This window comes from Dryobates pubescens, chromosome 4, assembly GCF_014839835.1.
Source record: "Dryobates pubescens isolate bDryPub1 chromosome 4, bDryPub1.pri, whole genome shotgun sequence".
Classification (NCBI taxonomy): Eukaryota; Metazoa; Chordata; class Aves; order Piciformes; family Picidae; genus Dryobates; species Dryobates pubescens.
Genome location: NC_071615.1, coordinates 32,578,648 through 32,594,462, shown reverse-complemented (window position 1 = coordinate 32,594,462; position 15,815 = coordinate 32,578,648). Strand labels below are relative to the sequence as shown.

At 50.3% G+C, this 15,815-nt stretch overlaps 1 protein-coding gene across 2 annotated transcripts; it reads left to right on the top strand.

Moving 5' to 3' along the window:
* The first annotated feature begins 701 nt into the window (after nucleotides 1-701).
* Nucleotides 702-14,846, top strand: DBF4 (DBF4 zinc finger). 2 transcript variants are annotated; one of them, XM_054161042.1, is made up of 12 exons: nucleotides 702-889; nucleotides 3,620-3,795; nucleotides 5,601-5,795; nucleotides 7,040-7,090; nucleotides 7,646-7,715; nucleotides 7,851-7,927; nucleotides 8,676-8,706; nucleotides 9,133-9,175; nucleotides 9,873-10,004; nucleotides 11,770-11,884; nucleotides 12,798-12,922; nucleotides 13,779-14,846. In XM_054161042.1, exons 1-12 carry the CDS (start codon nucleotides 844-846, stop codon nucleotides 14,806-14,808), a joined length of 2,091 nt encoding a protein of 696 aa, XP_054017017.1. In that variant the 5' UTR covers nucleotides 702-843; the 3' UTR covers nucleotides 14,809-14,846. The 2 variants fall into 2 exon arrangements, with proteins under 2 accessions (XP_054017017.1, XP_054017016.1); XM_054161041.1 differs by having other exon boundaries at nucleotides 3,617-3,795.
* The last annotated feature ends 969 nt before the right edge of the window (nucleotides 14,847-15,815 follow it).

Genomic DNA, 15,815 nt, shown 5'->3' with positions numbered 1-15,815 from the left:
ACTGTTACAAGCACCAAGAGGCAGCAGCTCTGCGTGGGGACAAGCTGAGAGAACTGGGGCTGTTCAGCCTGGAGAAGAGAAGGCTCCAGGGAGACCTTAGAGCAGCCTTCCAGTATTTGAAAGAGACTTCCAGGAGAGCTGGGGAGGGACTTTTGACAAAGGCTTGGAATGACAGGACGAGAGGTGATGGCTTCAGGCTGGGAGAAGCTGGATTCAGATGAGCCATGAGGAATCAATTCTTGCCCGCGAGGGTGGCGAGACACGGACACAGGTTGCCCAGAGGAGCTGTGGAGGTTGCACGCCTGGCAGTGTTGAGCTCCTCGGAAGGACTCCAGCAGCTGGCCGGAGCCGGGCTCAGAAACCACCGCGGGCTTTCTATCGCCGCGGCAGCCCGCGGCGCTCCCCGGCCCTTGAGGCGAGGCCGGGCCGGTGGCAGCGGCGCTCCCGCCTTCTCCCGCGGCAAACTGCCGCCGCCGCCCGCCCGCGGGCCTCTTTCCCTCCCCGTGGCGGAGGGGCCCCGCTGCAGCCTCTTCCCCTCAGGCCGCCCTGCAGCACCCCGGACGCTGCTCTCCGGCAGGGGGAGGAGGAGGAGCGAGGCCCTGCGCGGCGGGCCGGGGCAGGCGGAGGCGGGAAGGGCCCGAGCGGGCAGAGCACGGCGCTGCCTGCCCGGGGACGGCTCGGGACCCCCGGGGCAAGGCCGAGCACGGCGCTGCCTGCCCGGGGGCAGCTCGGGACCGCTCGCAGCCGCCGTGGGGAGAGCTCGGTGCGGCGGGAGCCTCGCGGCTGTGGGGAGCCTGGCGGCCGGCGGGCGGGGAGCAGAGGACGATGTGAGCCGGCGGGAAGATGAAACCCAGCGCTGCGGAGGCCGCCGACAGAGCAGCGCGTCCCCGTAAGCGGCGGGCGGCCCCGGGGAGCTGCCGGGCCCGCGGAAGGGTTGGGGCTGACGGGGGAAGGTTGGCGCCGTTCCCGCCGCGGCCCGTGCGGGGGCCGCCTTCCTCGCCTCCCGCAGCACCTCGGAGCCCGGAGCCGGGCCTGGGGCTGGCTGCGGGAGCTGTAATAACGCTGGTGTGAGCGGGAGTTAGGCGGGAGAGCCTGTGCCCGCCAGACGGCGAACTGTGGGGCTCGGCGGGGTGCTGCAGGGCAGGGAAGTGGTAAAGACTGGCCGGGCCACAGCCCTGGGAAGAGCTCCGCATGCGGAGGGCTCTCCTCTGCCAGCAGCATGCGCGGGGGGCTCTGGGCCCGGAGCGTTAACATGCATCCTCTTTGCAGGAGGGACGCTGCTCTCTTGCTGCCGCACTGCTGGCTCACCCCAAGCTCCAGTTATCCCTGAGAAGTTTAGTTTCCGGCGTTAATTCCAGTACTGAGCCTGTTAACGTGAGCTGCCGCAGCACACCAGCGTTGGGTGCAGCACCACGTTTGATCCCCGGTCACCTGGGCAGTTTTGCTTGCACACCAGCTCGTCATCCATCTTTCCTGTTCAGATTCAGATCCACACCACCTTAAGCCATCCCATTTTCTTTTGTCTCCTAATGTTTTGGTCTCTTAGATTCTGCAAAGCTGGCTGCTGTTCCCCCGAGTTTGCACCCAGAGAATCTTGCAGCACAAGAAGTGCTTCTGCTCCCTCTCCCATCTCTAGATTTCAAAGAGGTAGAGAATCAGCGGAGGGACTGTTCCGTCTGTTGGCTTTTTGTCTCCACAAGAGGCCTGCTCACCTCCTGCAGCAGCTCTGCTTGTGAGCTGCTCCAGGAGAGAAGCTTCGGGACTGTCAGTCATTGAGGAGGAAAGGGGAATGGAAACCCAAGCACGGTGGCTCTGGCTCAGTCACTGGTTGCCAAGGGATTGCTGTGGAACACAGAAGATACCATTCTTTTCACCTAATGATATTATTCTAGTTTCCAGCTACATCTACAGGGACTCAATGCGTTGCATGTCACTTCTGTGTATTTAGGACACCTCTTCCTTGCAGCCCCCGCTAGAAATCCCATCTTTGTGTCCACCACCACCTTTGGCAGCAGGCTACACAGGGTTGTCCAGTTGCAGAGAGAATCAGTTCCTGGTTTTTGTTTTGCATCTGACTCCTGGCTTTGTTTTGTGCCTCCTAGTTCTGCTGGAATAGGCTGTTTGGCTATTTTTCATGTGTTCTTTATTTTGCATATCTCTTTTCATCTTCCCTTGAATCATTGACTTTGCAGACTGATAAAGTCTTAATCTACAAGGTCATTTTTTATGCCTTTGATCATTCCTGTTACTCTTTGGCAGGCTGTGTTTAAGGTGTGACAGAGTCCTGCATTTTTGGAGTAGCATGGTGAAATCACTCAGTTTATTTTCAGGCCCATAGCAATTTCTTTGTTTTTTGCTTGCCAGTCAGCATTGAGCTGTTCCCTCTTGTGGGAAACTTTACCACACCCCAAGATTCCTCTTGAGGTCTGAGGCTTCTGGGGTTTATTTGCTGGTGTAAATGTCTAACATGAGACATTCACCTGTGTGGAGAGCTCTGTGTGGAGCGTCAGGAAAGTTCATCAGTGCAGTTTAATTTAATTCTTAGAGTAAAATTTCCTGGGACAGAAGGAGTGGTTATGACCTTCAAGCTTAGTTTTCCTGCATGTCAGGTGGGTGTTCAAAATTCAGATAAATAGGAGGATATAGGTCTTGTGTTTCTTGGTATTTCAGGTACTTTTGACTGTTCTTTTGCTGTAATCACCTCTTTTGTTTCAGAGGAATAAGAGATGGTCCTGAAATGGTATTTTTGTGATTCTCAGGAAGCAGGGCACATCCTGTGGGACAGAGATAGCAAATAGGTGCCAGGCTGGGTGAGGAAGTTGATGGGGCTGTATGACAGCAGAAATAAAAAGTCCCAGTTTACAATATTAAGAAGAATCTTTTCAGGGTTACATGTGGTGTTATTAATGTCTTGTATTTGACATATTTAACATTGTAGGCCTCATCCCCAGCAGTGTGGGTAGCAGGTAGAGGGAGGGGATTCTGCCCTTGTGCTCTGCTGTGACCCCCACCTGCAGTGCTGGGGCCAGCTCTGGAGCCTGCAACACAAGGAGGACAGGGAGCTGTTAGAGCAGGGCCAGAGGAAGTGACCAAGATGATCAGAGGGCTGGAGTATCTCTGCTTTAGGGTCAGGATGAGAGAGTTTGGGTTGTTCAGTGTGGAGAAGAGAAGATTATAGGCAGCAGCCTTCCAGGATTGGAAGGGGGCTACAGGAGAGCTGGGGAGTGGCATTTGACAAAGGCCTGGAGTGACAGGATGGGGGATGGTGGTTTCAGACTGGAAGGAGCTGGATTGGGATGAGCCATGAGGGAGCAATTCTTGCCCAGGAGGGTGGTGAGGCACTGGGACAGGTTGCCCAGAGAAGCTGGCAGTGTTGAGCTCCTCAAAACGATGAGGCCTTGAGCAAGCTGGGCTAGTGGGAGGTGTTCCTGCCCATGGCAGGGGGTTGGAACTGGGTGATCTTGCAGGTACCTTGGAACCCAACCTCGTTTGTGATTGTGTTTCTTAAACCCTGTTTTGCATGGAAACTTTCCTTGTCCATTGCCACAGTTAGGAGCTTTCCTTTTGGAAGAGGGAAACCCAAACACAGTCCTGTTTCACTTTTGTTTTTTTGCAGCAGATGGAATGCAAGGAAAAGCAGAAAGGATAAAATCTGCTCTGAAGAGTGTGAAAAAAGACACAGGGAAAACAGAGAAATTGAAGTTCAAGCCACTCACTGGGAAGGTTTTTTACCTGGATATTCCTTCACATGTTGTCTCTGAAAAGATAGGAAAGGACCTCAGAGAGCTGGGAGGGGTAAGTGAGTGAGCAGAGATCTTTGTGGAAGTGGAAGGAAGTCCACCTGTGGGGATTGTCTTTTCTGTCTCTGTGCCCGCTTTTCAGCCTGGTTTCTATTTCACACATGGTGGGTTTTATTTGTTGTAGTGTTTGATAAGAACAGCTATCAACAAATGATTTTGTGGGGTTTTTTTGGCTCAAAGCTGCTTTGATAATTGCAAACAAAGTTTGTTTTCAGTTGATTATTCCTTTCCTTATCCAGATTCCCTAAGTTTCATTCTTTGAGGTGATTTTCTTCCTGCTGCCTTTGAGTGCGTTGACACTTTGACATCTTCCAACAACAGCTGTTCTGCTGGAGCTGAACAAAGAAGTGTTTGGTATCTGCTTACTGAAAATCAGGAACTTGAGGAAGCATTTTCTGCACAGGGCACACCAAGGAGTATTTGGAAAGGCTGTTTTTTCACTTAGGCATTTTCTAAAGATCTTAATGTTTTGCTTTTTATTCTCCTGATCCTTCCAAGTGGAAGAAAAGAAACACTTTAATACAAGCAGGCACAGATCACAGGAACATGAGCACTGCCATGGCTTAGTCCCAGTTAAAGCTGAAGTTTTGATTGAGTGAAATCTTAGGTGGAGTCCAGCAGCTGGGGAAGAACAACCCCATGGATCAGCACAGCTTGGGGGCTGAGTCAAACCATTCTCTAACTCTGCCAAGGCTGGGGCTAAACCATGGCCCTCAGCACCACATCTCTGCCTCTTGGAAACACCTCCGGGGATGGGCATTCAGCCACCTCCCTGGGCAGCCTGTGCCAGGCTGTGAGAACCCTTTCAGTGGTAAAGCTCTGGGGAAAAGGACCTAGGAGTCCTGGTAGACAGCAGGCTGATCATGAGCCAGCAGTGTGGCCTTGTGGCCAAGAAGGCCAATGGCATCCTGGGTGCATCAAGAGGAGTGTGGTCAAAGGAGGTTCTCCTGTCCCTGCCCCCATACTCTGCCCTGGTGACGCCACATCTGGAGTGTTGTGTCCAGTTCTGGGATATCCAATTCAAGAAGGACAGGGACTTGCTGGAGAGGGATAGCAAAGGGCTACAAAGCTGAGTGGCCTGCAGCATCTCTGTGATGGGGACTGGCTGAGAGAACTGGGGCAGCCTGAGGGGGGATCTCATCACTGTTGATCAATACTTCAAGGGTGGGTGGCAGGAGGATGGGACCAGGCTCTGTTCAGTGGTGCCCAGGGACAGGACAAGGGGTAAGGGGCACAAACTGGAACATCAGAAGTTCATCTGAACAGGAGGAGGAACTTCTGTCATTTAAGGGTGCTGGAGCCCTGGAGCAGGCTGCCCAGAGAGGTGGTGGAGTCTCCATCTCTGGAGCCATTCCAAACCCATCTGGATGTGTTCCTGTGTGACCTGCCCTGGGTGACCCTGCCTTGGCAGGGGGTTGGACTCACTGTAAACTTGAATTGCTTCTTCTTGAATTGCTCTGTCAATTCTCAAATTCCTGTAACTGGAAATGGTTGGGATGGCTCAAAGAATGAGACCAAACAAAGGTCTTTGGGTAGAGATGACAAATTCAGAGTTTAGAATTTCAATTAGATGAACTTAGAGTGCTACTAAACCCTGGTAGTAAATGCTACTACATGATGTACTACTGGATGCTCCTACTGCTCAGTTGTGATTGTCATCCAGAGCATTAGAAATTAGGAATCTCCTTAATTCACTGCTTTTGAACTTGGTAGTTTTAAAAGTCTGAAGTGCACAATGTAAAACTGAGTTGCTCATTCTTTGTCCTGACATAATAATTTGCTTTCTGTCTTTCTCTGTAGAGAGTGGAAAGTTTCCTTAGCAAAGATATCAGCTATCTGGTGTCTAACAAAAAGGAGGCCAAATTTGCACCCAGCCTTGCTCAGATTTCTCCTGTTCCCAGCCCAGAGTCTGCACATCATGGAGGGAACAGTTCCCCTCACCCCAGCAACTGCAGAGATCGACAGGAGGGGAGTTCATTCAAGGGGGTGGATGCAGTAAGTGTAAAGATGCTGCAAATGGGGTGCAGCCCATGGGATCTGCTCTCACAGTTCTTCTCCTCTTTTCTGGGCTGATTTTTTAACAGGTCAAACATGCTTAAATGCTCGGTCAGGCTAAATTGGCAGTCTTGGCTAACTAGATGATCTCTGAGGTCCCTTCCAACCCAACCCACTCTATGGATCTGTGAACCTATGTTTGGTTGGAAGGGACCTCAGAGATCATCCAGTTCCAAACCCCTGCCATGGGCAGGGACACCTCCCACCAGCCCAGCTTGCTCAAGGCTTCATCCAGCCTGGTCTTGAACACCTCTAGGGAGGGGGCATCCACAGGTCCCTGGGCAACCTGTTCCAGTGTCCCCCCACCCTCACTGTCAAGAATTTTTCCCCAATCTCCAGTCTCATTCTCCCCTCTTTGAGCTTCAATTAATCAAACTAATTAAACAGTTTCAGAAAGTAATAAGAGGGAGCCTTTCCTGCAATAAGCAGAGCAGGCTAAAACCTGCTCTAATAGAGTGTGGCTGGCTTGTAATTAATCACTGGGGTCGTTATGTTTGACAGCTGGATCAGTATGGAGAGGCTTCTGATGGTGTCCAGAGGTTCCTGTCTCTTCAGCAGCGCAGCCCATTCCTGCCTGGCTGCTGTGCTGTTGGCAATGCAGATGCCTGCAGAACATGAGCAGAGGGCTGGAGCACCTCTGCTATGGGGACAGGATGAGGGAGTTGGGTTTGATCAGCTTGGAGAGGACAAGGCTTCAGGGAGACCTTAGAGTCACCTTCAGGATTTGAGGGAGGTTGCAGGAGAGCTGGAGAGTGAATTTTGACAGGACAAGAGGTGATGGCTTCAAACTGAAAGAAGCTGGATTGAGATGAGCCATGTGGAAGCAATTCTTGCCCAGGAGGGTGGTGAGGCACTGGGACAGGTTGCCCAGAGGAGCTGTGGAGGCTCCAAGCCTGGCAGTGTTGAAAGGCCAGGCTGAATGGGGCCTTGAGCAAGCTGGGCTGGTAGGAGGGGTCTGAAAAGGACCACCTGTTGGGGTTGGGCTTTTGTCTTTCTTTTCCACCAAATTGTATTAACCTTCACCTTGGGGGGAGGATGCAGATTGCTGAAAACCAGCAGTAGAGTAACCTAGAGGAGACTCGGAGCTAAAATCTGGACTTGTTAACAGCAGTGTTCATTCTGCTACCTGCTGGGGTTTGGAATGAGCTCTGGCTGTCTCCATACGTGTTCCTGTTTTCCCCTAGGTGCGTATGAGCAGAGGAAAATCCCTGGTTAAGAAGGCAATCAAGGAGCAGGTAAGCTTCTCCCTAGGAACAAGTGACAGGAGGAGAGGAAATGGCCTTCAATTGCACCAGGGGAGGTATAGGCTGGACATGAGAAGAAACTTCCTGATTGAAAGGGTTCTCACAGCCTGGCACAGACTGCCCAGGAAGGTGGCCAAATCCCCATCCCTGGAGGTGTTTCCAAGAGGCAGAGATGTGGTGCTGAGGGCCATGGCTTAGCCCCAGCCTTGGCAGAGTTAGAGAATGGTTGGACTTGATGATCTTAAAGGGCTTTTCCAACCCAGATGATTCTGTGATTCTGTGAAGTTAAAGAATAAATTCACTGCCTTCAGATCTCAGTGACTATGAAATGTGCCAATAGAGAGCAGTTTGGCTTTCTGAAAGGTTAGAGATCTTCTGATGGAGACAGGGGGATGGAAAAGTTGGTTGAGGAGAGAGTCTTTGGCAGGAAGCACAGCATCTGTGCTTTGATCTCAACTTTCATCTCACTTGTAATGGATTTGTAGTTATTTACATCATTACCATATGTACCATATTAAAGTTATTAATGTGATTTATTGTTTGCAGGACTTAATCCCCTCTGGTAGCATCCTGTCCAATGCTTTGAGCTGGGGAGTGAAGATTCTTCATCTCGATGGTAAATGTTTGTGTTCAGTGAAGCTTGGCTTGAACTTTCACCATGCATTTCGTTCCCCTTCTGCTGAATTCATCATAAAACCACCCCCAGAAACAAACCCAGCTGGGCTCACTCTCTCTTTTTTTATTTTGCCAGATGTTAAGAATTACATTGAACAAAAGAAGAAGGAGCTCTACCTCCTCAGGAGGCCAGGCAGTGCTTCCAAAGATGTGGTGAGTGGCTCTTTGCAGAGCTCTCAAAATGGCACTTTCCTGACATTCCTACAATGCCAGTAACCGAGAAAAGAAAGCCCCAGGAACCACAGAACCATAGAACTGCTTTGGGTGGAAAAGACCTCTGAGATCATCCAGTCCAACCATCCACCATCCTCTGGGGCTCTCAGGATTTCTTGTGGGCAAGTCTTGCTCCTGTTCACTTTTTCACAGCCCAGTGTAATTTATGAATTGATTGAAATAATCTTAATTAGTTAACGTGCAGAGCTTTGCTCTGGCAAAGGAGGTCTGAGATGGATCAGAAAGTCCTAAAGGTTCAGAAATCCTGAGCTGCCTGAAATGCCATAGAATCAAAATGGTTTGGATTGGAAGGAACCTTAAAGATCATCCAGTTCCAACCCCTTGCAGAGACACCTCCCAGTAGCCCAGGTTGCTCAAGGCCCCAGCCAGCTTGGTGTTGAACACTGCCAGGCTTGGAGCCCTCGTGGACAGGAATTCTGACCTAATGTCTCATCTCTATCCAGCTTCTTGCAGTTTGAAGCCATCAGCCCTTGTCCTGTCACTTCAGGCCTTTGTCAAAAGTCCCCCTCTAGCTCTCCTGTAGCCCCTTTCACATCCTAGAAGTGTCCCTGCAGCCTCCCCTGTCCCCTGTTCCCTCTCCCCCTCTCCCCCTCTCCCTCCCAATACAAACCCCGATCATATCCACAGTGATGTTTTACCTTCTCTCTCTTTTTTTCCTCTTCAACAGGGAAAACAAGTTCCTGCTCCAAAGTCCAAAAGTGAGTATTGCAGTGCTAGCACAACCTTTGCTTCTGCCTTATGTTCTGAAGGCTTCACACTGGACTACAGCACTCATCTGGCCAGGTGTGCTGCTGGATTCTAGTTCATATGTCTCAGAAAAACATGGAAAGAACCTTTGTGGAAGTCAAGAGTTTGTCAGAGCTGTACTTACTGGATTGTAAACCAATTTGGTACTGCTAGCAGTTTGCTCAAGGCCCCATCCAACCTGCCTTTGAACACTTCCACCCTAGGCTGGTTTGGGTTGGAAGGGACCTTCAAGATCATGTAGTTCCAACCCCCTGCCTTGGGGGTTTTAATTCAGTTATTTTATAAGCATTCTAAAATAATTTGGTTTTGTATTCACCTACTGGCCTAATGAAGGAGAAAGAAAACTGTTTTTAATTTCTCTTCTCCCCCTTGAGCAGGCAGGCTGAAGAATCCCTTTGTCAAGGTGGAAGACAGAAGCCGGTGAGTGTTCTGCTCTGCGTTCAGCATTCTGGTTCGCAGACTCGAGAAGTTCAAAACCACTCAGTAAGCTTTGAGGAAATGGCCCTCATGTTTCAGTGTCCTTCCATTTCCTGCCCTCAGATGCCAGGCATACTCTCTTCTGTGTAAGACATGTTGTCCTCCTTGTGAAAGACAGCCAGTCTCCATCTCTGCATGCTTCACCCCTGGGCAGGCTGAGGGAGCTGGGATTGTTCAGCCTGGAGAAGACTCCAGGGGGACCTTAGAGCTGCCTGCCAGCACATGAAGGGATCTTACAGGAAGGCTGCAGAGGGACTTTTCCTGGGGGTGTCTAGAGACAGGACAAGGGGGAATGGTTTGAAGCTGAGGCAGAGCAGGATTAGACTGGATCTGAGGAAGAAGTTCTTCAGTATGAGGGTGGTGAGACTCTGGAATAGGCTGCCCAGGGAGGCTGTGGCTGCCTCCTCCCTGGGGGTGTTGAAGGCCAGGCTGGATGAGGCTTTGAGCAGCTGAGTCTGTTTGAGAGGTGTCCCTGCCCTGGTTGGTGGAGATGATCTCTGAGGCCCCTTCCAACCTGAGCCATTCTAGGATTCAAAGTTTTTGAGAACCACACCTTGGAGGTTTTGTCCCTGGTTGTGATTTGTGCTCTGAACTCCTTCCCCCATTCCTGCTGGTTCTAATGCATCTCTCTCTGCCACAGCCAGTACCGACCCTTCTATCTGCAGTTCCCCATCTTCCCAGCTCTCAACTACTGTGTTCCAAAGCCCTACAGTCCCTTTGAAGTGGAAAAGAAACTTCCATCAGCTCCAAAACAAACTCAGCATAAGCAAAGGTTTGTTGCAAGTGTGTTGGTGGCTGGAGGAGGGAGGCAGCTCTCTGAAATGCTTCTCAAGTTATTGCTCTCTGCAAGAATTGCTCTGATTTTGTGTAAGGTTCAATCCTAACAGCCCCTCTCTTTGCTGTGCTGTAACTGTTGGTGTCTCTCTGTCCCCTCTTTCTCCTGTCTTTAGTCCTTTTTTTTGGACACACAGATGCACACATCCCAAAATGTGGCCTTCTGCTATCACTGTGGCTCAGCATAAGATAGTTTTTTCCTTTCTGCCACTGGTTTCTTCTTTGTCCTCTCCTTGGATTCCATGCAGTAAGTATTTTGCAGGATGTGGATTTCTTCAGACTCCTTTTGCTATTGGATTTTTTTTCCAGTGCAGTGCTAAATCAGGCAGTTAAAATGCCCCTGAATAGTGGTGATTCATCATAGTGCAAAAGCTTTCCAGACAGAGGGCAGAGTGCTGAGAGCATTTCTGCAGATGAGCCTCTCCAAGTCCTGCTTCAGCCCTTCAGAGGTGCAAAGTGGAGCAGAGGTGCAGCTGGGCCTTACAGCAGGTGTCTGTGTGACACGTTTTGGCAGCCAGGCTCTGTTCAAGCGCTCCAGATGCAGCTTTTGCTCCATCCATTTTACGATCTGAAACTCATTAGAAGTCCAAATTACCTGGGGTTTGGTGAACCCAGCTATTGCCTTGAATGTCTTCTACCTAACCTGGCTGGAGGATGGAAGATTCTTTTGTTGGCTTCTGAAATGGATTCATGTCAGAGACTGATGTACTTGGGTGAAAGGGAGCTTTGCTGCCCATGGAACTCGTGCTGGTTTCTGACCTCAGAGGCTGGGACTTCTTTAGCTGTGATCCCTCTTTTTTTCATAAAATTGCTTCTCCACTGGTCACCTTCTGTTCAGTCTTCAACATTGTAGTGCTGGAGGTTTGCAGCTGATAAATTTTAGGTTTGATTTGGTGTAGTTTTTAATTTCAGGGCGTGATTTGATTTTTTAATTTCAGGGGATGCAGCAATATGAAAAAAGCAGAGCAACTGTAGCACCCAAAAATGCCCCCTCCCTGGAGGTGTTCAAGGCCTTGAGCACCCTGGGCTTGTGGCAGAGGGTTGGACCTGAAGATCCCTTCCAACCCAAACCATTCTATGGGTCTTTCAGGTTGGCACCTGACTCCAGCCTCCTTTCAGGGAGCTGTAGAGAGCAATGAGGTCTCCCCTCAGCCTTCTTTTCTTCAGGCTGAACAACCCCAGCTCCCTCAGCCCCTCACAGATACCACTGCTCTTCACTGCCACCAATGTAAGGAGCTCTTCTCATAGGCTCTGCTTTTGCTGCTTCTTTTCTTGTCATCGAAGATCCCGACAGCGAGGTGCTAGAAGATTTCCTTCTTAGAGGTTTAGATGTTCTCCAGCCTGCTTTTCTCAGCTGTGCACACACATGTCAGTGTGTCCTTGGGTCTGTCAGGGAAGATGTATTGTGGCTGGCAATTCTGCACTTTTTATTGTGAGTAAGGAATAGCAGCACATCTGTACTGACCTATGGGCTTGATGCTCATCTGCAGCCCCCCTTGCTCTGCCTCTCATCCTGCAGGAAATACTATTTTTGGTTGGTTATTTTTTTTTAGCTAATGTGGAAATTTTTCCTTGGTTTTCCTAAGAATGTAAATATTTAGATGGGGAATAAAATCATGTATTGTTGTAAGAGAGTAAGAATGATGTGAAAGGCAAAGCTGGAGCTCAGCTCCATCTCTGAGACCTCTTTTTCTGTTAATTAGAAACAAAATAATCAGTGACAAGGACTGTGGGACCCCTCTTCATCTGCCTCAGAAGGACAAAAAGAAGAGAGGATATTGTGAATGCTGTGGGAAGAAATATGAAGATCTGCACACAGTATGTGCCATGGCAGCTTGGGGTTGAAATGCAGGCGTGGAATTGGTTGGGTTGGAAAAGCCCCACCTGGCTGCAGTGTCCTTTCAGGGAGCTGTAGAGAGCAATGAGGTCTCCCCTCAGCCTCCTCTTCTCCACACTAAACACTCCCCCAGGTCCCTCAGCTGCTCCTCACCAGCCCTGTTCTCCAGACCCTTCCCCAGCTTCCTGCCCTTCTCTGGACCTTCTACAGCCACTCAATGTCCTTCTTGGACTGAGGCCCCAAAACTGACCCCAGCACTCCAGGAGTGCTCCCCAGTGCTGAGTGTGGGAGGACAATCTCTGCCCTGCTCCTGCTGGCCACACCATTGCTGATCCAGGCCAGGATGCTGGTGGCCTTCTTGGCCACCTGGGCACACCCTGGCTGATGTGCAGCTGCTGTCACCCAGCACCCCCAGGTCTTTCTCTGCTGGGCAGTTCCCAGCCACTCTATCCCCAGCCTGGAGTCTTCATGGGGCTGTTGTGACCCAGGTGCAGGATCCAGCCCTTGGCCTTGCTGAATTTCATCCCACTGGCCTCAGGGTGTCCAGGTCCCTCTGCAGAGCCTTCCTGCCCTCCAGGAACTGCCACCCAATTTAGTGCTATCTTCAACTTCCTGAGGTTGCCCTTAATTCCCTAATCCAGATCTTAAAATCATGAAAGATTTTATCTCCTGAAAAGCAGCAAGTGGGGACTTCTTTCTTCCCCTTATAGATACTAATTCTTGGTGCTTCTGTCTTACAGCTGGAGGCACCAGAACTTCCTGTCCCTGAGACACTGCTGATAAATTAATGTCATTTAATTACTGCTTCATGTCACACTGCGACTTCTGTCTCTATATCTCTGCTACTACATTTATTTCATGGATTGGTTTTTTTTCCTTTCCCTTTATTTGCAGCATCTTGAAAGTGAACAGCACCAAAACTTTGCCCAAAGCACAGAGTACAGAATCGTGGACGAAATCATCTCCAAGTTTGTTTATCAGTTTGTGGAATACAAGGATGATGCCAAAAAACTTAAAAGGTAAGAATTTGAGAGGCTTTGAAGGCACTGAAAATGGAGACACTTAGCTGGGAAATTCCGCAGCTGATGGTGGATAAATTTGTAGTGTTGCTTGTTTGTTTGTTTGTTTTTTATTATCCTGACATAAATTTGCAAAGCAAATTTCAGGGATTTATGTCAGGATGGAAAAAAAAAGGAAAGCAGAAATTAGGGGGGAACATTAAAAATATTAAAAGTGCAGATGGAAAGTGAAAGGAACTGCCAGAAGTTGTCCTACCTTCACCTTCAGAAAAGCAAGGTCTGAGCAAGATACTGCTGACAGAATTATTAAGGTTGGAAAAGACTTCTGAGATCAGCAAGTCAGGTTGCCCAGGTTGCCACTAAACCATGGCCCCAGGTGCCATGGCCACATGTTTCTGGAACACCTCCATGGATGGGGACTCCACCACCTCCCTGGGCAGTCTGTGCCAATCCCTGACCACTCTTGCAGGGAAGAAATTTTTCCTCATCTCTCACCTGAACCTCCCCTGAAGCAGCATGAGGCCATTTCCTCTCCTATCACCAGATACCAGGGAGAATAGTCTGACCCTCACCTGGCTCCAGCCTCCTCTCAGGGAGCTGTAGAAAGCAATGAGGTCTCCCCTCATCCTCTTCTCCACACTGAACACCCCTAGCTCCCTCAGCTGCTCCTCACCAGCCCTGTTCTCCAGACCCTTTCCCAGCTTTGTTGCCCTTCTCTGGACCTGTTCCAGCCTTTCACTGTCCTTCTTGGAGTGAGGGCCCCAAAACTGAACCCAGGACTCCAGGTGTGGCCTCACCAGTGCTGAGTCTAGGGACAAGGTCTCTTCCCTAACCGTTTGAAACAATTTCCTTGCAGGACAAAATGCAGCACAGGATATTTCTCCCCTGTCCTGGGGAGGGTGACTCGGCCAGAGGAGCTGAAGGAGAGGCTGCAGAGGCAGCAGGTGGCCTTGAGAAGTTTCTCATGGAAGGACTCGGCAGCCTGGGGTCTCAGAGGGGGCTGCCAGCCTGCAGAGATCCAGCCCAGCTCCCTGCCAGCACCAGCCCCTCTTGATGAATGTGTCTGTCCAGTTCTTGATGGCCATCTGCCGCAAGCTTCTGAACTAAAAAGTAAGTTGAGAACCGATGAGGAAGAGATCCAAGCTGGTTATTGTGCTGCAAGCTTCACAGAGTCTGTGGCACAGCCACCCGCTCAGAGAGGTGCCCAGGCCTGCACAGAGACCTTGCCTCAAGCTTGTCAGCTGCTCAGTAAAGAACCACAGGACCCACAAGGAAAGCAAAAGGACTTGCAGGGCTCTCAGGGAAAAATTTGCCCTTTACATTCTCATCTTCCAGCTGCAGATCTTGGTGAGGACAAAAACCTGTTGCTGCCAAAACGAAAATTAACCAACACGGCAGTTCTGCCAGCAAAGTGCCTGAGAAAAGCAGCTGCCCACCCTCTGTCTGGCAAGAGGCAGGGTGACCTCACAGATAGCCATCAGCAGAGCCTGCTGCTGGAACCCGAGGGGCCTGATGCTGCTGCAGACAAAGACCTGGGGGAGTTGGCTGCTCAGAGCTCACCCTGTGCAAAGCTGCACAGAAAAGTAAAGCTTTGCCTGGAGAGAAACAAGAGAGAAAGGTGGAAGCAGAAGGTGGAGCTGTGTCTGAAACAACATCCAGAGGCACTGGCTGCTGCTGAGGAGAAGAAAAGCTGCTGTAGCTCACCAGTGAAGGCCCTCCTGGACTTGTTTCAGACCAGTGAAAGAAACTCCGAGTTTGGAGGTTTCTCAGGTTACACTGAGAGCAAAAGTTCCACCAGCACAAAAGATCCCTGGGAAGAGCAGAGTAGCAACATCCCATGGTCGGTATTTTCCACTTCATCTTCATCCCCTTTTGTTGGATTTTAATGCTGCTTTATTTAATACAAAGATTTTTCCAAATAAACCTGCAGATTGAAGATTTTTCTTCCTGGAGCCTTTGATTGCTGTGGGATAATGGACAGAGTGTTGGGTGTGCAAGGTTTGATCTGTGTAAGCATGGAAAAGAAAACCTGAAGGGCTTTTTTGGAGGGTCCATTTTGTCTCCAACTTCGTCAGCCTTACTGAGCCCCAGCTGCAGGGAAGGGAAGCCTGGAAAGCATAAACCAGTGTGGCAGTAGATCAGGAGGGAGAGAGCTAAAGAGGAAAAGGGTTTTGAGCAGATAGCCAGCTTTGGAAACATCTCTGCTGGGAGTTGGTCTCTTCTCCTTAGGAGCAAGTGATAGAAGAGGAAATGGCCTCAAGTTGTACCAGGGGAGGTTTAGGTTGGACCTGAGAAGAAACTTTGACTGAAAGGACTCTCACAGCCTGGCCCAGGCTGCCCAGGGAGGTGGCTGAATGCCCATCCCTGGAGGTGTTTCCCAGAGGCAGAGATGTGGTGCTGAGGGCCATGGCTTAGCCCCAGCCTTGGCAGAGTTAGAAAATGGTTGGACTAGGTGAGGCCTTTGCAACCAAAACCATTCTCTCCAGTATGAGATCTTTCAGGCCATTTCCTCTCCTCCTAGGGAGAAGAGCCCAATCCCCACCTGGCTCCAGCCTCTCAAGGAGCTGTGGAGAGGGATGAGGTCTCCCTCTGCCTCCTCCAGACTAAACAACCCTGGGACCTCATCTGCTCCTCCCCAGCCCTGTTCTCCAGACCCTTTGCTAGAGTCCTTGCCCTTCAGTTTCCCTCCAACTGCTGGAAGAGCCACAGATGCCCGAGTGCTCAAAACTTACAGAAGTGGCTTTGGATTTGGATAGTTTTGATAAAATCTACATTTGCTGCACTGTGGGGTCCCAATTCTCCCAGCCTGTCCCCACAGCAGAGGTGCTCCAGCCTCTGCTTACCTTTCTGGCTGTCTTCTGGTCCTGCTCCATAAGGTTCATGTCCTCCCTGT